The sequence below is a fragment of the Garra rufa genome, chromosome 16 (genome assembly GCF_049309525.1).
Source record: "Garra rufa chromosome 16, GarRuf1.0, whole genome shotgun sequence".
In the NCBI taxonomy this organism is placed as follows: Eukaryota; Metazoa; Chordata; class Actinopteri; order Cypriniformes; family Cyprinidae; genus Garra; species Garra rufa.
In genome coordinates, this window is record NC_133376.1 from 11128561 (window position 1) to 11155290 (window position 26730).

At 31.7% G+C, this 26730-nt stretch overlaps 1 protein-coding gene across 1 annotated transcript in view; it reads left to right on the forward strand.

Annotated features, from left to right (window-relative positions):
- The window catches only part of spock1 (SPARC (osteonectin), cwcv and kazal like domains proteoglycan 1), a 297486-nt gene that overhangs the window by 223236 nt on the left and 47520 nt on the right, over nt 1-26730 (forward strand). The window contains exons 5-6 of the mRNA XM_073821116.1: nt 2664-2796; nt 9402-9516. Coding sequence (XP_073677217.1) covers nt 2664-2796; nt 9402-9516 — 248 coding nt within the window. The remainder of the gene's footprint in view (nt 1-2663; nt 2797-9401; nt 9517-26730) is intronic.

The window sequence follows — 26730 nt, forward strand, 5'->3', positions numbered from 1 at the left end:
GAAACAATAAACACAAATAAACAGAACAAAACAAAACCAAAAGGCCAACACGGCACACACGACTGGATCTGGGCAGGAGCAGGATTAACATAAAACTTGAAAACAGAGACAGGAAACAAACCATACGGAAGACAATGTAGCCAGAAAGAGTAGTGGGAAATGAGAGTTCTTATAGAAAAGTCCAAATGGTGAACAGCTGTGAGTGAATCAGTGTTAATGACAAAACAGACGTGAATACTTAGGAAGTGCTGTGCAGGGAAGGGAAAACAGCGACCTCAGGTGGCTGAGGGAAGCCCCACAGCCCAGATCATGACACTTTGCCACTGATCTGTTAAAGTGTTTCTGTCAGCCATGAGATACAGACAGAGATCATGTTTGTTTATCACCGTCAGATGATCACACTTCACGCTTTCTATGAGATATTGACATTTTGAGTGTGAACAGAAGTGACATTACAGACGCCTTTTGTCCCTTCTTTATCTCCAATGTGTGTATGTGTGTGTGATATCTGATCAGCCGGTGTTGTGTAAGATTTCATCTCCTCGTAAAATCCCTTTCGGATTCAACCATTAGCTGTTTGTAATGTCGCTCACATCTCAACTGGGCTGTTGGCACAAGGCTGCAGGTAATCAAAACTAACTTAGTACACTAATTGATGAGCATGCTAACTGTAGGGAATACATGACGGCAGGTTAGTTTTGCGGGGTAATCAGATCAGTTATTACACTACATGAGATAAATGTTTAATTTAGCCAGTTATTAAATCAGATGATGTGTCGAATACAATTTAAAAGACGTTTAACTGCTGGATTTTTAGGATATGCATTACATAAATCATAGTCTTACTACTGTAGAATTCCCAATCAGGTGTTCAATAAGTTTAACACCCAGAAATGACAGTTTTTCGTCAGTTTTTTTTTTTTTTGACGAAGAAAAATCCTTCATTTCATTTCAAAAAAGAAAATTTTTCTTTTTTTGTTTAGTGATAGTGATAGTATTCATGAGTCCCTTGTTTGTCCTGAACAGTTAAACTGTCTGCTGTTCTTCAGAAAAAATCCTTCAGGTTCCACAAATTCTTTGGTTTTTCAGCATTTTTGTGTATTTAAACCCTTTCCAACAATGACTGTATGATTTTGAGATCCATATTTTCACACTGAGGACAACTGAGGGACTCATATGAAACTATTACAGAAGGTTCAAACACTCACTGATGCTTCAGAAGGAGAAACGATGCATTAAGAGCTGGGGGGTGAAAACTTTTGAAGATCAAGGTAAATTTGCCTTATTTTGTCTTCTGGAAAACATGTAAGTATCTTCTGTAGCTTCTAAAGGGCAGTACTACATTCTGTAATGTATTTAGGCAAAATAAGAAAAATTTACACATACTCATTCCGTTCAAAAGTTTTCACCCCCCTGCATCCTTTAATGCATAATTTTTTTTTTCTATCTGAAGCATCAGTGAGTGTTTAAACGCCACAATGTTGAAAAACCACAGAATTTGTGGGACCTGAAGGATTTTTCTGAAGAACAGCAGGCAGTTTAACTGTTCAGGACAAATAAGGGACTCGTGAACAACTATCACTAAACAAACAAAAAAAGTATTAAAAATCAAGTGTATGTAAACTTTTCAACAGGGTCATTTTTATAAATTCAACTATTATTTTCTCTTGTGGACTATTATGTAAATGTCTTTAATGTGAGTATTTTTTTCTTGTAATTGGGACTTTGTAGCTCACTATTTTATTATTTTTTTTATTAGAATTGTGAGATATAAACTTATAAACAAGCTTATGTCACACAATTCTTACTTTATTTCTCAAAGTTGTGAGTTTATATCACGTAATTCTGGCTTTATTTCTCAAAGTTGTGAGTTTATGTCACACAATTCTGACTTTATTCTCAAAATTGCGAGTTTATATCACACAATTGCGACTATTTCTCAGAATTGCGAGCTTATATCACTCAATTCTGACTTTATTTCTCAAAATTGCAAGTTTATATCACACAATTGTGACTTTATTGTATTCAGTTTTTCTGGATTTTGTTTTATTGGTTAAATGATGTTTTGGTAACCAGACAGGACATGCAGAAAAATCACGAAACTTTTGCAATATAACATACATTTATTGAAAGTATAATAAAAATTACTTTTTTTAGAACCCTGTGTTGTCTTTCTTATCCCCCCCCCCCCCCCCCCCCCCCAAATTCCCTTTCATTTCTCTAAAATGTTATGCTTTCTGTTTTTCTGGATTCCGTTTTAATGTTTATTTTTTTTTATTTTTATTTTTTTTTACAATTTTATAAAAATAAAAGGCCCTATAAAATGTTTTTCTGTACTTGTATTTGAATTCGTGATTTTCTTTAAAGTTAAATTGATAAGTACATTTTACCATACACTAGTAACATATTTCTCATTCAAAACATGGTGTTTCATTTTCAATGCCATCTTTTTTTTTACATTTTAATATTCACAGACACTAGTCCATGTTGTGATTTGGTGATTTTTTTTATTTATTTATTTATCCAAAATTTGCCAAATTATGTGACATGCCTGGTAAAAACGCGTTTTCCGCATTACAGAAATCATAGGGCCCAACAAAATATACAAATTGCTGCTGATATTTCTGACATTTCCCAATCATTTTCTGTTGTTTTCTTTGTAGCATTAAACCCAGGAAAGGAAATCACCCTCATAAGCGTTGGATTGGAGCTGTGAATCATGGGAAATGTAAGCCATGTCCTGTAGTTCACTCCAGCTTGGTGTGTGGCTCTGACGGACACACATATTCCTCAAAGGTGAGATATTCATCACTGTTTACATTGCGCTGAATGGAAATCATAAAGATCCCTTGACTTACCAATAAAAGCTTAGTAGTTTAGTTTATTGATTTATAAAGCACATTTAAAAACAACAGATGTTGAAACCACAGAAAATATAAAACGGAATTACAACAGAACAATATAAAAGACAATATACAAAACACAACCAGACTGACAAATGAAAAATGTACACCCTCAAGAAGAATTTCAATGGACCCAAAGAATAAAAGTAAGTCTTCAAAGAGGATAAAGAGAAATATATAGAGAAAAACTAGAAAAACAAGAAAGAGGAACAAAGACTGACTAGATGATCGAAGGGGTCTTGAAGCACTTTATGAGGTGAGATGATCACAAATATACTGAGGTGCAAGTGCAAGCAAAGCTTTAAAAACAAAGAGCAAAATTTTTAAATCAACACGGCACTTAACCAGTAACTAGTGAGGAGAGGCAAGCACAGGTGTAATGTGCTCACGTTTTTTAGTGCCAGTCAGTAATCTGGCTGCCACGCTTTGTACCATCTGCAAGCAATCTAAAACTGATTTAGGCAAACCCAGATAGAGTCCAACCTTGATGTTATGAAAACATGAATTATGGTTTCAAGATCCTTCTTAGAAAGCATCATCTTGAGTCTAGCAATAGATTAACGGAAAGAACTTCTGTTTTATTAAAACACAAAATGGTATAAAAAATAACACCAAGGTTTTTGACACAGTCACGTACATTAGAGAAGAGGGGGCCGAGGTGATTGACAATGTCAGAGGTCAGAACCGATGGGCCAAAGATAACTATTTCACTTTTGACCTTGTTTTGCTGTAAAAATGTTGATTCAGCATTTTATGTCATGCCGACAATCCAAAAACTAGACACAGAACAAGCTGTTATCTTTAACAGGAAAAGATGGCTGAGTGTCGTCGGCATATAAATGATAGGATAAGTTGTGTCTCTGTATAATATGACCTAGAGGAAGCATATATAATGTAAAAACAAGAGGACCCAAAATAGAACCCTGTGGAACACCATAAGAGATTTGAGCACAAGATGAGAAACAATCTCCTACATTAATAGAAAAAGTTATCTCCTTGAGGTAAGAGCCAAACCACTCCAGCACAGACCCCTGAAACCCAGCTACATGATTGAGTCTTTGTAAAAGGATATCATGATCTACTGTGTCAAATGCTGCACTTAAATCAAGCAGGATTAAAATACAGCAAGAACCAGAGTCAAGAGTGAGTAAAATGTCATTGGTAACCTTCAGCAATGCAGATTCAGTATTAAAATACTAAAAGCACTTGAGTAAGATGAAATCTGAGAGTTGACTTTTTGCAAGAATTCTGAAATTGGTCTGTAATTATTCATAACATGCTGATCAAGTGGCTCTTAGTACCCCATTGACTATAGAGCTGTTAATAATAGAAGTTACGGTTGGACTCAAAACTAGAAAAGCCTTTTTAAAAATATGTGAAGACAGAATATCAGAAGGGCAGGAAGAGGGTTTCATATTCGAAACAATATTTGACTAACTAATTGCGACTCATTTCCGTGTTTGATGAAATGTAAAGTGTTTTTGTGTTGAGGTTCAGGTGAGATATGAGTGCAATCTGATCAGGGGAATTTAACCTGAACACTATCAGGCACAGGATCATTGTGTCCCAACGAGAAGAGAGTCACCTTTAAATTCCAATATCAGTGCGCAGCTTTCTCTCTCTCTGCTGGTGTAAATGATGCAGTGTTTGGTGATGGATGGTTAGGTGGATGAACTGTGTCCGCTGTTGATATTGGATTCTTGAGTCCTGCGCAATCCCCCCTCCGGCTCGAGAACAGAGAGAAAATCCTGAACCTCCAGCGCAACCTGTGCCTCCCGTCTGTGACCGCATCGCTTTAACCCCGCCCACTCCATTTCCTTCCCTTCAGCCAGAATGAAATCAGATGTGAGAGATGGAGTGAGAGAGAGGCTCGGTCTGAACAGATAGAGCAGAGAAATGAACAGCGTATGAACGCGGCAGATATGCGAACGGCCGCTCTGATGTTTTCAGCTGTAGAATCAGTAACACTATATTTAGAATGATTATCATAAACAGAGACATCCATGGTCTAATTATTTTCAGACAAATGACGGTAATTTTCAAAACCAAAATTAAATCTTTATGCTCCATTGAAACAAATTGAAATTAGACAAACTAGAATTAGCATACTAAATAAAATAATATGAAATACTGAAATTAAAGCTCTATAAACCAGTAAAAAAAGAAGGAAAGAAAGAAAAAAGGAAAGAAAAAGCTCTATGCACCACTTAAAAATGAAAAAAAAAAAGTAAAATAGACTGAAATAGAAAATCAGAAATATAAAATAAACCATTACAGCTGTATGAGCCAGTTAAAAAAAAACTAAAATAAAATCTATAATTACCTCATATCAGTTGTTTTATAGTTTATTAACTGTATCTAGATGGATCAATGATAAGTAGATATATGTAGAATTAGTAACACTATACAGTATATAGAATATAAACAAATTGAAACTCAACCTAAATGAAAAATCAGCTTACTAAAAATAAACTAAATTGCAAAATTAAAGTTTAATGCACCATTAAACTATCCAGACTGAAACTATACTTACACTGTAGCTGACAGCTGCTTGGTTATAATTTTATCTCTAATAGTATCGATCTTGGAATTGTTGCTGTGCTGTTGGGAAAGCGCCTGTTGATGCTTTATTTTTCATTAATTTAGCCACTGTATTAAATAAATACCAGGGGTTGTGTTTTTCTTCTAAAACAGACAAAAAATAATCAGGTCTAGCAGTTTTTAATGGTTTCTGTAGGGGAATGCAATACGAAATAACTCTAGTTTTGTTTCTTACAGCTGTGCTCCATTTTCCGGGCTGCTCTTTTTTAAGGGCATTAGTGTACTCATTATACCATGGTGTCTGACTGTTTTCCTTAATCTTATTTAAGCGTAAAGGAGCAACTGTATCTAAAGTGCTAGAAAGAGACAATCCATAGTTTTGCATTATCAAGTTTTTCTGAGCTATCGGATATGCTGAGGAATTAAGGCAAGTCAGGAAGATTATTTACAAAGCAGTCTTTTGAAGAAGTGAAGGTTCTACCAACAGTGAGTTGAATTTACAGCTTTGGCTATATGGAGTATAATAGTATTGATCTTGGAAGTAAAGTAGTTCATAAAGTCGTTACTGTTGTGCTGTTAGGAAATGTCAGCGCCTGTTGATGCTTTATTTTTCATTCATTTAGTCACTGTATTGAATAAATACCTGGGGTTATGTTTGTTTGCTTCTAAAAGAGACAATCCAATCTAGCAGTTTTTAAGGCTTTTCTGTAGGAGAAAGTACTTCCATGTACTCCATGCAATAAGAAATACCTCTAGTTTTGTTTTCTTTCAGCTGCGCTCCATTTTCCAGGCTACTTTCTTTAGGGTGTCAGACAATTTTCCTTAATTTTCTAGTTTTGTTTTCTTCCAGCTGCGCTCCATTTTCCAGGCTGCTCTTTTTAGTGTGTCAGACAGTTTTCCTTAATTTTCTTTAACCCTTGTATGGTGTTCGGGTCTGTGAGACCCGTTTTCAGTTTTTTTCAAAAGAAAAATTAAACAATTAATTATTTTTTCAACCTGAAATTCATTGGCTTTGGCTTATTTTCTGTGAAGAACATAAATCCGAACAAATTTTCAATGACCGCATACTGTACCTCTCCCCATGCATTTACATTACATACAAGGTGTTCGGGTCCACTGGACCCAGGTCTAATAAAAGTGTTGAAAGTGTAGGTCCAGTGTTCCTACACTCTGTCTTCTTCCTTTCTGGTGATGCTGTTTTCTTCCCCTCCCCTTCCTGCTCCCCCACAAAGTTGCAACATTGTTGAAAATTCAACTATCAACACTGTTTGCTCTTACATTCCCGCACATTTTATCCTCTCTCTTGCGGGAACCAAACTTTATTTTCTCATACCCTGTCCCACCTGCAAATTAGGGGCATAATACTATAAATAAGACTTTGCCAGTGTGGTTCCTTATCACAACTGATCAAGATGGCCAAAAGATTATCTGCTGCGAGGGCCTTGCAATTGATTTTGGAAGAGAGAGGAGCTTTTGATGATGATGTCGAGGAAGAGGTTTCAGAATATGAGGATCACATTTCTGAAAATTCATAGTCTGACAGTGACTTTGAAGAAGAGGATGAGGTTGAGCACCATTTAGTAACGAAACGAAGACGAGTACCCCATCAGCAGCCAGCTCCAGGACCAGAGCAAGCCCACCAGGCAGCAAGTGAATAAATATGGATTTCAAAAAATGTAAAAAAAAAAAACGAGAAGCACATTAATTCATCAATGTGGTCTAACAAAGGTAAAGGGGAAAAATTAACCATGTTTGCTGTTCATATGGCTTGTAATGGGGATGAAGTAAACATGTGTTGAGTAATTTAACATAAAATTGTTTGATTGTGTTAATTTGGAAAGCCAAAACTCTAGCGGGTCCACCAGACCCATGAACACTGGCTGAGTAACAAAAATATGAACACCACACAAGGGTTAAATGTAAAGGAGCAACCATATTCAAAGTGCTAAAAAAAGAAACAGTCCACAGCTTTGGCTATATAGAGTATAATAATATTGTTCTTGGAAGTTAAGTAGTTCGTAAAGTCATTACTGTTGTGCTGTTGGGAAATGTCAGCGCCTGTTGATGCTTTATTTTTCGTTAATTTAGTCACTGTATTGAATAAATACCTGGGGTTATGTTTGTTTTCTTTTAAAAAAGACAAAAAGTAATCAGATCTAGCAGTTTTTAAGGCTTTTCTGTAGGAGAAAGTACTTTCCCTCCATGCATTACAAAATACCTTTAGTTTTGTTTTCTTCCAGCTGCGCTCCACTTTCCAAGCTGCTCTCTAAAGGGTGCCAGTGTGCTTGTTATACAGTGTCAGACTATTTTACTTAATCTTTTAAAAGTAAATAAGCAACCGTATCAAAAGTGCTAGAGGAGAGAGTCTATAGTTTCTGTTATGTCATCAAGTTTTTCTGAGCTATTGAATATGCTGAGGAATTAAGACAAGCAAGATTATTTACAAAGCAGTCTTTTGTGGTAGAAGTGATGGTTCTACCAATGAGTAGTTCCTGAAATGTGTTGTCTAACCCCAATAGAGTCATGGATATTCAAATCACTAACAATTAAGACTTTATCTGCAGCCAGCACAAACTCGGTACAAACGTCACAGGGGATTTATCATTAACGCTTACTCTGTAATTACTCTGAGGCAGGCTTGTTTTGTACTGTATTTATTAAGTATCTGGTTGTCTAGTATAATATTAGCTATTTATACTATCTGGATGGATAGGTGGGTGGCTGAACTCAAATCCAGGTCACATTATGAAAGTAAATTGGTTTGTGAATGCTGTTTCATGTTGTTTGCATGTATTATAAAACTGATTATGTCAGAAAATATAGCTCTCAAGAGTTTTCCCTGACAAATGTGGTTTATTTATTTATTTCTTTGAATGCATTTGTGTATATCCGAAGCACTGAACAGCCTCTTTACTGAACAAAAGACACTATAAGTGGTAAAAAATAATATGTAAGTCTTAAACTGGTGGATTATTGTTCATTGATATGCACACAAACAGTGTTTGAACGCCGTTTGTCATTCAGGTGAGTCTATTGTTGAGATTTAAAGGTTATTGGAAGGTTTAAACACTCATCAGGATGAAAAAAAAGGAAATAAAGCACCAAATGCACACCACATATTTATTTATTGGAATTATGAATATTAGCACAGCAGCAAATGTCCTTAAAGGAATATTTCAGTCAAAATAAAAATCTGCTGAAAATGTCCTCACCCGAAGGCCTTCCAAGATGTAGATGAGTTTGCTTGTTCATGAAAACAGATTGAAATGTAGCCAATAGATCCTCTGCAGTGAATGGGTACTGTCAGAATAAGAGTCCAAACAACTGGTAAAAACATCACAATAATTCCTCCAAATCATGTAGATTACTGTTTGGACTCTCATTCTGATGGCACCCATTCACTGCAGAATGAAGAAACAAACTCATCTGCATCTTGGATGACCTGAAGGACATTTGGAGCTAATTTTACATTTTAACACTTTACATTAGAATTTTGGGGTGATCTGTTTGTTTAATAAGAGGTGACAATCTATTCTCTTCTAATCTAAAGCTCACATTTCACTTTTTATTCAATAAGCTCAACATTCTAATGTCTCGATATTAATCAGCAGGACTGTCTTCTGTTTATTTAATTGATTCTCCTTTGATAAATAATGAAGTATTACACTTGATGAAGCGTTATAGCCTGATAGTCTAATCATGACATCATCTTTAATTAAAAGCCAAAGAACGCAGCAGATTTTACACCGTTTCTGTGCGATCAGATCTGACGAACACAATCGCCTCACTTCAAAGGACCGCAAATCATGTCATCTTAATTTGATAACTCGTATTTTTCTCCTGGCTGAGGAAACAGACTCATTTCACGAGTGATAAAGCTCAACGCTCGGGCTGTGACGGTTAAATGCGATAATGTCTCCAAATGCACTACCCAGAATCCTCTCTATTCTTCCACAGTGTAAACTCGAGTTCCAGGCCTGCAGCTCGAGTAAGAGCATCTCTGTGAAGTGTGAGGGTCCGTGTCCCTGCCTGCCAGGACAGGAAGTCATTAAACCACACACAGAGAAGAATGGTGAGTCACTTCCTGTTTGTTAGGATGTTGATAGGATCTGTGTACTGTCTAAACAAGAGACTGTCTGCGCTGTCATTTTGCTTGCTATATTATATATGAAGGATTCTCAAACCTTTTGGCAGCTAAACGCTTTAACCTAAAATATTTACTTTTAAAACCCATGAGATTTTACATGAATACTTCTATAATTTAACAAAAAAATTGGACATTCATTGTTTTTTGATTTGGTTAAAGGGGTCCTATTATGCTTTTTCACTTTTTGAATTTTAGCCAGTGTGTGGTGTGTATGTTTGGGCATAAAAAACATCTACACAGTTACAAATCTCAAAGTCCACTCCAAAGGGGAAAAAATCCCTTTTCAAGAACTACAAAAAACGGCTCCTTTGGACTACAGTGTACACAACGTGGCCCATTAGATTATCATTCATATAAATCTCGCCTACAGAAATTTAAATTGTTGGCGGGTGGGGAGGGGTGAGGTGGGGGATTCGCCTAACTTTAGCGATGTAGCATGGACAGCCGCTTCTGGAATGCTTCAGTGAGCTGCAGGGCGGCTCGTATAAACGCAAGCATTGACTAAAGTGTCCGCGAACTGCTCTGGTAGCCGTGCTGGAGCCGCACCGTTAATGTGCAGTATAGAGCGTCGAAACACATGCGGAGCCACGGCTGATGTAAACACAACCATTGACTAGAGCAGTGGTTCTCAAACCTGGTCCTGGGGGACCCCTGCTCTGCACATTTTGCATGTCTCCCTTATTTAACACACCTGATTGAGATCATCAGCTCATTAGGAGAGAGATCCATGAACTGAGCTAACAAGCTGAAGATCTCAATCAGGTGTGTTAAATAAGAGAGTCATCCAAAATGTGCAGAGCAGGGGTCCTCCAGGACTAGGATTGAGAACCACTGGACTAGAGTGACGATCATCGGTTGTCGCGTCTGGGCAGCACCGTAGACATGTGCAGTGTGTGGTAATAGAGATTTAATCATTATACAGTAGATAGCTTCACTAGCCTTATGCTGGAGCTGGTTTCGGGCATGTAAATAATTAAATACATTAGCACAATAATGACAATATCGTGTATCAGCGATCTCGCAGGCTGACGATAGGACCAACAGTACTGTAGCGTATTATTTACTCACCCTCCATGCATCCTAGGTGTAGATAACTTCCTTCTTTCAGACGAATGCAATTGGAGTTATATTAAAAATAATCCTGGCTCTCCCAAGCTTTAGAACCGCATAGACAAGTGTTTCTCTCTATCAGTCCAAAACAAGTCAATCCATAATAAAAAGTGTCTCAAATGGCTCCGAAGTGGTCAGTAAAGGCCTCCTTTAGCAATCCGATGTGTTTTTGTAAAAAAAAAAAATATCCATATTTAAAATGTAAGAATCACTTTAATCTAGCTTGTGCAGTTGTACACGGAACTTGCTGCTTTGGAAAGTGGTGTGGCAGGACTGAAACGCCGTCTAAACTGTTCGCCAATCACAACGGAGTGGGACTGCTAACCAATCACAACACATTCCGTTTTTCATAAGGCGGACCTTCATCAAACCCGGAACTAGTCGAGCCATTTGTGCCAGCCTGGGAAGAAAGCTATTGTAATAATGTAAATTATATGAAAAATAATGCGTTTTTCAAACCACCAAGCATGAGAGCATGTTCTAGTGCACCCCCAAAACAAAATAAAGACTTTGTAAAAGAGCATAATAGGACCCCTTTAATGGTCACCTAGCATGCAGGAAAACAAATTAAATATTTTGTCTTTTTGTAAATGTAATTTTAGATTCAACTCATGAACCACATGAATATATTTCAGAAGCAAAAAATAAATATTTTCCTTTACAAATAGCTTGATTTTTTAAAAATCAAGATGCTTGAGATGCAAATGACTATAATTAGTTGAGTTTATGCTCAACAAGAAAAATATCTGTTAGTAGGGTCAGAAAAAATATTTTTCTTTCCCTTTCAATTCATAAAGTTTATTTTTCTGAACTTATTTTAAAAAAATCAAATTTTTCACACTCAACTTTCTTTTTTAAGATGTTATTTTTAGATATTTATACAGAATTTTGTGTTTTTGTATGTGGATATATACACCTATATATATAAAAAACTGGGGTTTATAAGCTAATAAATAATATAATTTAAATTACATTTTGACGATTTGTCTGGTTTTTCAGGATAAATACTATATCTAAACATAATATCTTACATTAAAATGAAGTGTTTAATCGGAATTAAAGTAAGTGAAAAATATTCCCCAAATTTACATTTAATAAACCCTGAGGGAAAACACAATCATTGTGTTAAGAATAAACTCACTTAATGAGGATCATTTTTTAATAAAACGTCTTAATAATGTTTGTCATTATTGTGCATCTCCAATAAGTGTATCTTGAATTAAGAATGATTACATATTTGTACTGGAAAACAAGATTAAAAAAAATACAAAGAAAGCACATTTTTGTCACTGAACTCATGAGAATATCTTTTATTACTGTATTGTATACATTCATGCAGCGTCTGAAATCACTAATTCACCAAAAAACAGATGCTTTATAGTTTGTTATATAGGGAAAGACTGTATGAAATCAGCTAGTGTCATTACCGAACACTTTTTGTAAGGTTACACACGGATCGCGCTCTGAGCGCTGGGAAAGTAGCTGTTTAAAATCCGATCAGACGCTCAGACCACATTGGATCGGATTTTAATTGAATTTGAAATGACCTGTTATGTGGTTTCATATGGGGTTTGTAGAAGTTGCATTTTGTATGTTTTTGCTGTTTAGACCACAGAAAAATAAACGCATTTGAGTTGGACACGCCAAAACATTTTTGCTGCTTGTCTGAGCAAACTGTAAGAGACACATGGAAAAGCCTCGAGAAAGAAAAACACTCAAGACTCAAGACGTTTTTTTATAGTTTGTGTATGAGTGTGTGTGTGTGTGTGTGTGTGTGTGTGTGTGTGTGTGTACCTGGTATTCATCACGTTGTGGGGACCAAATGTCCCCACAAGGATAGGAATACCAGTAGATTTTGACCTTGTGGGGACATTTCTCAGGTCCCCATGAGGAAACAGGCTTATAAATCATGCACAATGAGTTTTTTTGAGGAAGTAAAAGTGTGCACAATCTCCTGTGAGGGCTAGGTTTAGGTGTAGGGTAGGTGTAGGGCCATAGAAAATACGGTTTGTACAGTATAAAAACCATTACGCCTATGGAATGTCCCCATAAAACATGTAAACCCAACATGTGTGTGTGTGTGTGTGTGTGTGTGTGTGTGTGTGTGTGTGTGTGTGTGTGTGTGTGTGTGTGTGTGTGTGTGTGTGTGTGTGTGTGTGTGTGTGTGTGTGTGTGTGTTTCCTGAGGCGAAAGTGAATGGTGAATTTAGAGTTTTGGGAACAACACTGGACATCACAAAGACAAGCTCTCTGGAGGAATAAACACAGAAAGATGTGTGTTAATGCAAATTTCAGATGTTTTATTATTCATGGGAAAGAAGCATCTCTTATGAAATCTGTTTAACACTTAAGTAGAGATTCAGTCTCCTGCATCTCAGATGTTTCTCCTGAGAAAAACAGCCCATAATCTCACATGTGTCTCCTTCAGAGTTTTGCAAGAATCTCGGCAATCTCTCAAACTGTGCTTGGATTTGCAATTGAAATTCTCAGTATGAACTCTGAGCTGCTCTTCACATTCATTTTATTGACTAGTGGCTCCTTTTTTTGAGACAAAGGTGATACGAAGGCTCAGTTAACAACATTGATTAATCGAGCTTCATTTTGATGAAGATATTGATTCTTAAATCCCAAGATTGATACTGTTGTCAGTTGATGCATGAACAGAACTTCACTAAATGTCGCAATAAGTGTTGTGCCTTGATATGAAACAAAGTCCCTTTTTTAAAGATATATTTTTGGCATTTTATTTACTTTATTAGTATAGGACAGTGTAGAGGAGACAGGAAGCGAAGTGAGCAGAATCAAATTGAATTAAGAACATGTGAATTAGAATTAAATTAAATCAAGAGCTAGTGAATCAGAATCAAATTGAATCAAGAACTTGTGAATTAGAATCAAATTAAACCAAGAGCTAGTGAATCAGGATCAAATTGAATCAAGAACTTGTGAATTAAAATCAAATTAAACCAAGAGCTAGTGAATCAGAAACAAATTGAATCAAGAACTTGTGAATTAGAATCAAATTAAATCAAGAGCTAGTGAATCAGAATCAAATTGAATCAAGAACTTGTGAATTAGAATCAAATTAAACCAAGAGCTACTGAATCAGAATCAAACTGAATCAAGAACTTGTGAATTAGAATCAAATTAAACCAAGAGCTAGTGAATCAGAATCAAATTGAATCAAGAACTTGTGAATTAGAATCAAATCAAACCAAGAGCTAGTGAATCAGAATCAAATTGAATCAAGAACTTGTGAATCAGAATCAAATTAAATCAAGAGCTAGTGAATCAAATTAAATCAAGAGCTAGTGAATCAGAATAAAATTGAATCAATATCTTGTAAATTAGAATCAAATCAAATCAAGAGCTAGTGAATCAGAATCAAATTGAATCAACAACTTGTGAATTAGAATCAAATTAAATCAAGAGCTAGTGAATCAGAATCAAATTAAATCAAGAACTTGTGAATTAGAATCAAATAAAAACAAGAGCTAGTGAATTAGAATGTAAATGAATCAAGAACTTATGAATTAGAATCAAATTAAATCAAGAGCTAGTGAATCAAATTCAATCAAAAACTTGTGAATTATAATCAAATCGAATCAAGAGCTAGTGAATCAGAATCAAATGAAATCAAGAACTTGTGAATTAGAATCAAATCAAATCAAGAGCTAGTGAATCAGAATCAAATTGAATCAACAACTTGGGAATTAGAATCAAATAAAATGAAGAGCTAGTGAATCAGAATTAAATTAAATCAAGAACTTGTGAATTAAAATCAAATTAAACCAAGAGCTAGTGAATCAGAAACAAATTGAATCAAGAACTTGTGAATTAGAATCAAATTAAATCAAGAGCTAGTGAATCAGAATCAAATTGAATCAAGAACTTGTGAATTAGAATCAAATTAAACCAAGAGCTACTGAATCAGAATCAAACTGAATCAAGAACTTGTGAATTAGAATCAAATTAAACCAAGAGCTAGTGAATCAGAATCAAATTGAATCAAGAACTTGTGAATTAGAATCAAATCAAACCAAGAGCTAGTGAATCAGAATCAAATTGAATCAAGAACTTGTGAATCAGAATCAAATTAAATCAAGAGCTAGTGAATCAAATTAAATCAAGAGCTAGTGAATCAGAATAAAATTGAATCAATATCTTGTAAATTAGAATCAAATCAAATCAAGAGCTAGTGAATCAGAATCAAATTGAATCAACAACTTGTGAATTAGAATCAAATTAAATCAAGAGCTAGTGAATCAGAATCAAATTAAATCAAGAACTTGTGAATTAGAATCAAATAAAAACAAGAGCTAGTGAATTAGAATGTAAATGAATCAATAACTTATGAATTAGAATCAAATTAAATCAAGAGCTAGTGAATCAAATTCAATCAAAAACTTGTGAATTATAATCAAATCGAATCAAGAGCTAGTGAATCAGAATCAAATGAAATCAAGAACTTGTGAATTAGAATCAAATCAAATCAAGAGCTAGTGAATCAGAATCAAATTGAATCAACAACTTGGGAATTAGAATCAAATAAAATGAAGAGCTAGTGAATCAGAATTAAATTAAATCAAGAACTTGTGAATTAGAATCAAATAAAAACATGAGCTAGTCAATCAAAATCAAACTGGATCAAGAACTTGTGAATTAGAATAAAATAAAAACAAAAGCTAGTGAATTAGAATCTAAATGAATCAAGAACTTGTGAATTATAATCAAATTAAATCAAAAACTTGTGAATTATAATCAAATCGATTCAAGAGCTAGTGAATCAGAATCAAATTAAATCAAAAACTTGTGAATTATAATCAAACCGAATCAAGAGCTAGTGAATCAGAATCAAATTGAATCAAGAACTTCTGAATTAGAATCAAATTAAATCAAGAGCTAGTGAATCAGAATCAAATTAAATAAAAAACTTGTGAATTAAAATCAAATCGAATCAAGAGCTAGTGAATCAGAATCAAATTAAATCAAAAACTTGTGAATTATAATCAAATCGAATCAAGAGCTAGTGAATCAGAATCAAATTGAATCAAGAACTTGTGAATTAGAATCAAATTAAATCAAGAGCTAGTGAATCAGAATCAAATTAAATTAAGAGCTAGTGAATCAGAATCAAATTGAATCAACAACTTGGGAATTAGAATCAAATAAAATGAAGAGCTAGTGAATCAGAATTAAATTAAATCAAGAACTTGTGAATTAGAATCAAATAAAAACATGAGCTAGTCAATCAAAATCAAACTGGATCAAGAACTTGTGAATTAGAATCAAATAAAAACAAAAGCTAGTGAATTAGAATCTAAATGAATCAAGAACTTGTGAATTATAATCAAATTAAATCAAAAACTTGTGAATTATAATCAAATCGATTCAAGAGCTAGTGAATCAGAATCAAATTAAATCAAAAACTTGTGAATTATAATCAAACCGAATCAAGAGCTAGTGAATCAGAATCAAATTGAATCAAGAACTTCTGAATTAGAATCAAATTAAATCAAGAGCTAGTGAATCAGAATCAAATTAAATAAAAAACTTGTGAATTAAAATCAAATCGAATCAAGAGCTAGTGAATCAGAATCAAATTAAATCAAAAACTTGTGAATTATAATCAAATCGAATCAAGAGCTAGTGAATCAGAATCAAATTGAATCAAGAACTTGTGAATTAGAATCAAATTAAATCAAGAGCTAGTGAATCAGAATCAAATTAAATTAAGAGCTAGTGAATCAGAATCAAATTGAATGAAGAACTTGTGAATTAGAATTAAATTAAATCAAGAGCTAGTGAATCAGAATCAAATTGAATCAAGAACTTTTGAATTAGAATCAAATTAAATCAAGAGCTAGTGAATCAGAATCAAATTGAATCAAGAACTTGTGAATTAGAATCAAATTAAACCAAGAGCTAGTGAATCAGAATCAAATTGAATCAAAAACTTGTGAATTAGAATCAAATCGAATCAAGAGCTAGTGAATCAGAATCAAATTGAATCAACAACTTGTGAATTAGAATCAAATTAAATCAAGAGCTAGTGAATCAGAATCAAATTAAATCAAGAACTTGTGAATTAGAATCAAATAAAAACAAGAGCTAGTGAATTAGAATGTAAATGAATCAAGAACTTATGAATTAGAATCAAATTAAATCAAGAGCTAGTGAATCAAATTCAATCAAAAACTTGTGAATTATAATCAAATCGAATCAAGAGCTAGTGAATCAGAATCAAATGAAATCAAGAACTTGTGAATTAGAATCAAATCAAATCAAGAGCTAGTGAATCAGAATCAAATTGAATCAACAACTTGGGAATTAGAATCAAATAAAATGAAGAGCTAGTGAATCAGAATTAAATTAAATCAAGAACTTGTGAATTAAAATCAAATTAAACCAAGAGCTAGTGAATCAGAAACAAATTGAATCAAGAACTTGTGAATTAGAATCAAATTAAATCAAGAGCTAGTGAATCAGAATCAAATTGAATCAAGAACTTGTGAATTAGAATCAAATTAAACCAAGAGCTACTGAATCAGAATCAAACTGAATCAAGAACTTGTGAATTAGAATCAAATTAAACCAAGAGCTAGTGAATCAGAATCAAATTGAATCAAGAACTTGTGAATTAGAATCAAATCAAACCAAGAGCTAGTGAATCAGAATCAAATTGAATCAAGAACTTGTGAATCAGAATCAAATTAAATCAAGAGCTAGTGAATCAAATTAAATCAAGAGCTAGTGAATCAGAATAAAATTGAATCAATATCTTGTAAATTAGAATCAAATCAAATCAAGAGCTAGTGAATCAGAATCAAATTGAATCAACAACTTGTGAATTAGAATCAAATTAAATCAAGAGCTAGTGAATCAGAATCAAATTAAATCAAGAACTTGTGAATTAGAATCAAATAAAAACAAGAGCTAGTGAATTAGAATGTAAATGAATCAAGAACTTATGAATTAGAATCAAATTAAATCAAGAGCTAGTGAATCAAATTCAATCAAAAACTTGTGAATTATAATCAAATCGAATCAAGAGCTAGTGAATCAGAATCAAATGAAATCAAGAACTTGTGAATTAGAATCAAATCAAATCAAGAGCTAGTGAATCAGAATCAAATTGAATCAACAACTTGGGAATTAGAATCAAATAAAATGAAGAGCTAGTGAATCAGAATTAAATTAAATCAAGAACTTGTGAATTAGAATCAAATAAAAACATGAGCTAGTCAATCAAAATCAAACTGGATCAAGAACTTGTGAATTAGAATAAAATAAAAACAAAAGCTAGTGAATTAGAATCTAAATGAATCAAGAACTTGTGAATTATAATCAAATTAAATCAAAAACTTGTGAATTATAATCAAATCGATTCAAGAGCTAGTGAATCAGAATCAAATTAAATCAAAAACTTGTGAATTATAATCAAACCGAATCAAGAGCTAGTGAATCAGAATCAAATTGAATCAAGAACTTCTGAATTAGAATCAAATTAAATCAAGAGCTAGTGAATCAGAATCAAATTAAATAAAAAACTTGTGAATTAAAATCAAATCGAATCAAGAGCTAGTGAATCAGAATCAAATTAAATCAAAAACTTGTGAATTATAATCAAATCGAATCAAGAGCTAGTGAATCAGAATCAAATTGAATCAAGAACTTGTGAATTAGAATCAAATTAAATCAAGAGCTAGTGAATCAGAATCAAATTAAATTAAGAGCTAGTGAATCAGAATCAAATTGAATCAACAACTTGGGAATTAGAATCAAATAAAATGAAGAGCTAGTGAATCAGAATTAAATTAAATCAAGAACTTGTGAATTAGAATCAAATAAAAACATGAGCTAGTCAATCAAAATCAAACTGGATCAAGAACTTGTGAATTAGAATCAAATAAAAACAAAAGCTAGTGAATTAGAATCTAAATGAATCAAGAACTTGTGAATTATAATCAAATTAAATCAAAAACTTGTGAATTATAATCAAATCGATTCAAGAGCTAGTGAATCAGAATCAAATTAAATCAAAAACTTGTGAATTATAATCAAACCGAATCAAGAGCTAGTGAATCAGAATCAAATTGAATCAAGAACTTCTGAATTAGAATCAAATTAAATCAAGAGCTAGTGAATCAGAATCAAATTAAATAAAAAACTTGTGAATTAAAATCAAATCGAATCAAGAGCTAGTGAATCAGAATCAAATTAAATCAAAAACTTGTGAATTATAATCAAATCGAATCAAGAGCTAGTGAATCAGAATCAAATTGAATCAAGAACTTGTGAATTAGAATCAAATTAAATCAAGAGCTAGTGAATCAGAATCAAATTAAATTAAGAGCTAGTGAATCAGAATCAAATTGAATGAAGAACTTGTGAATTAGAATTAAATTAAATCAAGAGCTAGTGAATCAGAATCAAATTGAATCAAGAACTTTTGAATTAGAATCAAATTAAATCAAGAGCTAGTGAATCAGAATCAAATTGAATCAAGAACTTGTGAATTAGAATCAAATTAAACCAAGAGCTAGTGAATCAGAATCAAATTGAATCAAAAACTTGTGAATTAGAATCAAATCGAATCAAGAGCTAGTGAATCAGAATCAAATTAAATCAAGAGCTAGTGAATTATAATCAAATTAAATCAAGAGCTAGTGAATCAGAATAAAACTGAATCAAGAACTTGTGAATTAGAATCAAATTAAACCAAGAGCTAGTGAATCAAATAAAATCAAGAGCTAGTGGATCGGAATCAAATTGAATCAATATCTTGTGAATTAGAATCAAATCAAATCAAGAGCTAGTGAATCAGAATCAAATTGAATCAACAACTTGTGAATTAGAATCAAATAAAATGAAGAGCTAGTGAATCAGAATTAAATTAAATCAAGAACTTGTGAATTAGAATAAAATAAAAACATGAGCTAGTCAATCAAAATCAAATTAAATTAAGAACTAGTGAATCAGAATCAAATTGAATTAAGAACTTGTGAATTAGAATTAAATTAAATCAAGAACTTGTGAATTAGAATGAAATAAAAACAAAAGCTAGTGAATTAGAATCTAAATGAATCAAGAACTTGTGAATTAGAATCAAATTAAATCAAAAACTTGTGAATTATAATCAAATCAAATCAAGAGCTAGTGAATCAGAATCAAATTGAATCAAGAACTTGTGAATTAGAATCAAATTAAATCAAGAGCTAGTGAATCAGAATCAAATTAAATCAAAAACTTGTGAATTATAATCAAATTAAATCAAGAGCTAGTGAATCAGAATCAAATTGAATCAAGAACTTGTGAATTAGAATCAAATTAAATCAAGAGCTAGTGAATCAGAATCAAATTAAATTAAGAACTAGTGAATCAGAATCAAATTGAATTAAGAACTTGTGAATTAGAATTAAATTAAATCAAGAGCTAGTGAATCAGAATCAAACTGAATCAAGAACTTGTGAATTAGAATCAAATTAAACCAAGAGCTAGTGAATCGGATAAAATCAAGAGCTAGTGAATCGGAATCAAATTAAATCAGTATCTTGTGAATTAGAATCAAATCAAATCAAGAGCTAGTGAATCAGAATCAAATTTAATCAAGAACTTGTGAATTAGAATCAAATCAAAACATGAGCTAGTCAATCAAAATAAAATGGGATCAAGAACTTGTGAATTACAATCAAATTAAATTAAGAGCTAGTGAATCAGAATCAAATTGAATCAAGAACTTGTGAATTAGAATCAAATTAAATCAAGAGCTATTTGAATTAGAATCAAATAAAAATATGAGCTAGTCAATCAAAATCAAATTGGATTAAGAACTTGTGAATTAGAATTAAATTAAATCAAGAGCTAGTGAATCAGAATCAAATTAAATTAAGAGCTAGTGAATCAGAATCAAATTGAATCAAGAGCTAGTGAATTAGAATCTAAATGAATCAAGAACTTATGAATTAGAATCAAATTAAATCAAGAGCTAGTGAATCAGAATCAAATTAAATAAAAAACTTGTGAATTATAATCAAATCGAATCAAGAGCTAGTGAATCAGAATCAAATTGAATCAAGAACTTGTGAATTAGAATCAAATCAAATCAAGAGCTAGTGAATCAGAATCAAATTGAATCAACAACTTGTGAATTAGAATCAAATAAAATGAAGAGCTAGTGAATCAGAATTAAATTAAATCAAGAACTTGTGAATTAGAATAAAATAAAAACATGAGCTAGTCAATCAAAATCAAATTGGATCAAGAACTTGTGAATTAGAATGAAATAAAAGCAAAAGCTAGTGAATTAGAATCTAAATGAATCAAGAACTTGTGAATTAGAATCAAATTAAATCAAGAGCTAATGAATCAGAATCAAATTAAATCAAAAACTTGTGAATTATAATCAAATCCAATCAAGAGCTAGTGAATCAGAATCAAATTGAATCAAGAACTTGTGAATTAGAATCAAATTAAATCAAGAGCTAGTGAATCAGAATCAAATTAAATTAAGAGCTAGTGAATCAGAATCAATTTGAATCAAGAACTTGTGAATTAGAATCAAATTAAATCAAGAACTTGTGAATCAGAATCAAATTAAATCAAGAGCTAGTGAATCAGAATCAAATTGAATCAAGAACTTGTGAATCAGAATCAAATTAAACCAAGAGCTAGTGAATCAAATAAAATCAAGAGCTAGTGAATCGAATCAAATTGAATCAATATCTTGTGAATTAGAATCAAATCAAATCAAGAGCTAGTGAATCAGAATCAAATTGAATCAAGAACTTGTGAATTAGAATCAAATAAAATGAAGAGTTAGTGAATCAGAATCAAATTGAATCAAGAACTTGTGAATTAGAATCAAATTAAATCAAGAGCTATTTTAATTAGAATCAAATAAAAATATGAGCTAGTCAATTAAAATCAAATTGGATTATGAACTTGTGAATTAGAATTAAATTAAATCAAGAGCTAGTGAATCAGAATCAAATTGAATCAAGAACTTGTGAATTAGAATCAAATAAAAACATGAGCTAGTCAATCAAAATCAAATTGGATCAAGAACTTGTGAATTAGAATCAAATAAAAACATGAGCTACTCAATCAAAATCAAATTGGATCAAGAACTTGTGAATTAGAATTAAATTAAATCAAGAGCTAGTGAATCAGAATCAAATTAAATTAAGAGCAAGTGAATCAGAATCAAATTGAATCAAGAACTTGTGAATTAGAATCAAATTAAATCAAGAACTTGTGAATCAGAATCAAATTAAATCAAGAGCTAGTGAATCAGAATCAAATTGAATCAAGAACTTGTGAATCAGAATCAAATTAAACCAAGAGCTAGTGAATCAAATAAAATCAATAGCTAGTGAATCGAATCAAATTGAATCAATATCTTGTGAATTAGAATCAAATCAAATCAAATCAAGAGCTAGTGAATCAGAATCAAATTTAATCAAGAACTTGTGAATTAGAATCAAATAAAATGAAGAGTTAGTGAATCAGAATCAAATTGAATCAAGAACTTGTGAACTGGAATCAAATTGTGAATATTGCGTCAATGTTCAGCCCTACACTCAACAAAAATGGCTCTAAATAGCACTAAATGTGGTTCGTTGGCTTGTAATCATATGAATCCCTAAGTGCATACAACACCTTTGTCAAATGGTCAAATGCTACTGTATGTATAGAGCCATAAGAGGAACCTCATTCTCCTCTCCTCTTCTCCTGTTATGAATGGGAATTTACTACAATGGCAAAAGCTGTTTTGAATCACTTTTTAATGCATTTTTGAGGTCAACAAGTCTTCATAAAATATACTGTACTTTAATGTCATTTTTGAATCCTTTCCCCAACTAAACTACGACACTAAGAGAACCTTTAATGATCTATACAGGGGTTAAGGGGTTCATTGTATAGCAGTGGTGCCATATAACACCTCAACCACTCTGAAGAACTGCTGAAGAACCACTTTTTTTGTATGTAGTTCCCTCACATATCCTGAGTGCTGAATGAGCAACTCTGAGCAATGAAGTTTTCCTCCTGTAGTGTTTGGATGCCATCAGTCTGTTATTTTAGGGGTTTGTTGTGCTGTAATTCAGATTCATGACCTCTAGCCTGTTTGCACTTATTTCCCAGCGGCTTCCCCTCACAGCGCGGTCTCTCTCTGTGGGTTCTGCTGTGAGATGTGAGCCGAGATGAAGGTTGGGTCTGATAGCAGAGTTATGATGTCTGTATTTTAATGACTTCAGATCACTGACATGATCTTTAATTGGAAAAGTGCGGCATACATCAGGAAGCAATTACCACCGAAAGAGAGAACGTGTCATTTGAAAGTCCATTCTTCTTTCATTTCCTCCCGTCTTTATTGTCTCACGGCCTCTTCTCTTTCTCTTTATTTGACCTGTTCGTCTTGTTTTGTCATTTTATCTCTGACTTTCATCTCGCTCTCTTTTATGTGTCTGTGTTCTGTATTCAGATGAAGCGGTTATTTCTCAGTGTTTGCATTGAGAAAATCTCTTTCTTCTCAGCGTCCGGCCATTATCTGCTCTTCTGTTTTCAGCCGTGTGATTCTCGCTGGAGCTACATCGTAAGTTTAGAGAGACGGGTGACAGAGGGCAGGACTAGGGCCGTAGGATTTCTGCAATGAGGAAAACGTGGACAGAATTAAAATATAAATCAGAATTAAACAACACTGTCACAGTCAGGCGGGGTTGAGGAGTGGAGATGGATGAGGAGAACTGGATTAAATGAATATAAACAGTTTATTTAAACAAAACACTGAAACTAAATACAAACAAACAAAAACCGGGAGCAAGCAATGAACGCATGTAACAATACATCGACGGACACTGGGGAGTGAGCAGACACAGACTTTATACACAGAAACATGGGCGTGGTCACAAACAAGATAACGAGATGACGAGGGGGAAATACAAATATGGGCAAGACTAAACCAAAAGGGGGAGAACAAGGACTAAACCAAATGAACTAGAAACATGGGGGGAAAAACACTTGGAAAACATGACAGAACAGGACAAAACACAGACATATTCCTGACAAACACAGAATTTCTAAAACAATAAAACATTTTAAAAGGGATTAAATTATTTACAAAATGTTAAATAATGTTACAAATGTTATTACATTTTATTAAAATGCTTTTTTTATTTTACAATTTAATAAAACCATTAAAACAGAAATTATGACAGAAATATATTAGGCTACTGTACAGTAGAATGTGTTTTCAAAGTATTATTATTTTTATTATTATTATTATTATTATTTTTAAGCAGTATCAATATTTTTCCCCCATGTTTTGGTTTTAATAGTAAACTCTGTTTGGCAATAACAATAATAATAATAATAATAATAATAATTATAATAATAATAAAATAAATTTTTGACCATTTTTAATACATTTAATTTACATTTAATTTAATTTACATTTTAATACATTTAATACATTATTGTTAAAACATAAATTAGACAAATTAAGCAACAACACAGCATTTCTGAACAAATAAAACATTTCAAAATGCTAAGAATGTTAGAAATGTTATTAAATTGTAAAAGTTTAATGAATTCAGTTGATACTTTTTGATTATTAAAATTTAATTAATTTATTTTAATTAAAGCATTAAAACTGAATCCAGAAATTATGACAGAAATATATTAGGCTACTATACAGTAGAACAAACTATGAAAAGTAACAATTAAACATTTTTTTTTATAATATTAGTTTCACTATTTAATCACATTTTCATTTTAACAGTAAGCTCTGTTTTAACTCTGTATTTGGCAAAAATAAATAAATACATAGATTTTGATTTGATTAAATTTAAAAAAAAAAAATTAAATTGGAAATGTTTTATGCCTTATTTTGATCACACCCATTTTTGATTAAACAACACAGAATTTCTGAACAAACAAAACATTTCAAAGGGGATTGAATTATTTACAAAATGTTACAAAAAATGTTACAAATGGTATTACATTTTAAAAGTGTCTTGAATTTATTGATAAAAAATGTTTTTTTATTATTATTATTTAATAAAACCATTACAGCTGAATCTAGAAATTATGACAGAAATATATTAGGCTACTGTACAGTAGAACATACTTTTCAAAGTAGTAATAATAATACAATTAATAAAACGTTTTTTAAAGAATAGAAATGTTCACATTTTAATTTTAATAGTAAACTCTGTTGATTTGATTAAAATTTAAATGATTAATTAAATTGTTAATGTTTTATGCCTTCCTTTGATCACCACAATTTTTTGATAATACATTTTTGTTAAAACATAAATTAAGAAATCTTAAGCAACAGCACAGAGTAATGTTATTTAAATAATAATAATGAAATATTTTAAAAATGTTAAAATGTTATTAAATTGTTTCATAATTTTTTTTAAAACAATTAAAACCGAATCCAGAAATTATGACAGAAATATATTAGGCTACTATACAGTAGAATTTTTTTTTTTTCAAAATAATAATACAATTATTAAATTATTAAATTATAATTTTTCAATATTTTAAAGATTTAAAAAATATATTAATTAAATGTTTAAAAATGTTACAATTATATTAAATTAAATTTAATTCAACCATTAAAACCAAATCCAGAAATTGTGACAGAAATATATTAGGCTACTATACAGTCGAATGTACTTTTTAAAGTAATAATAATAATAATAATAATAATAATAGTAGTAATAACTTTTGATTTTTGACCATTTTTAATAATACATTTTTGTTCAAATATAAACCAGACAAATTAAGCAACAACACAGAATTTAAAACATTTCAAAATGCTAAGAATATTACAATGTTATTAAATGTTAAAAATGTTCAAATGTTATTAAATTGTACAAGTTTCATTAATTCAGTTGATTAGACATGCTTTTTAAATATTACAGTTTAATTAAACCATTAAAACTGAATCCCCAAATTATGACAGAAATATATTACGCTACTATACAGTAGAACAGACTTTTCGAATAATAATAATAATAATACATTCATTAGTTTTATTTTTTATTTTTATTTTATTTTTTTTAAGGAATATCAATTTTGTTCTGTTTTAATTTTTGTTTGACCAAAAAAAATATTTCAATTTTGATTTGATTAAATTTTAAAAGATTAATTAAATTATTGTCTTAAGCCTTCTTTTGATCACCTCTGTTTCTTTGATAATACATTTTTGTTAAAACATAAATATATAAATAAAATAAGCACCAATATAGAATTTCTAAACAAATAAACCATTTAAAAAGACACTGTTAATAAAAAAGTTAATTAAATGTAAAAAAAAAAAAAATGTTATTAAAAGTTTAATAAATTCAATTGATTAGTTGTGCTTTTTCATTATTAAAAATTAATTAAATAATTTTGAATTAAACCGCTTTTAATTACTATACATGCTTTTTTATAACAAAAAATGTTATTAAACCATAACAACAAATTCAGAAAACACAGAATCTGTAAAACTCTGGATTCTTGGGGCCCTAAAAATCTTTTTATTTTAAAATAATTATTATTTAATTATTATTGAATTTTTTTGTAATCCTGTCAATAAATTGTTAAATTGTGTAAGTTTTGTATTTTGTGTAATTATACATGCTTCTAGATTATTAACATTTAAATAAACCATAAAAATCTAATTCAGAAAAATTCAAACAGAAAACTGTTGAAATTTGGGAAATTTGAGAAAAAATAAATAAAACGAATGATTTAACAGGGCTCTAAAAGTATGTAAGTTTATTAATTAGACATGTTTTTTGATGACTAAAATTTAATTCAACTGTTAAAATGAAGAAAATAAAGAATCCAGAAAAAAATAAAATGGGAAAAACACAGACAACTCCCTACAGGAGATTTAACTGTATGTGTTTAGCAGAGGCTTTTATCCGAAGCACCTTACAACAATCAAACCCATGATCTCCACCAGCCGAGCCGCAGAAACTCCTGGAGATACTGGAAGTGAGAGACAAAGAGGTGGAGATGATTACAGATGGAG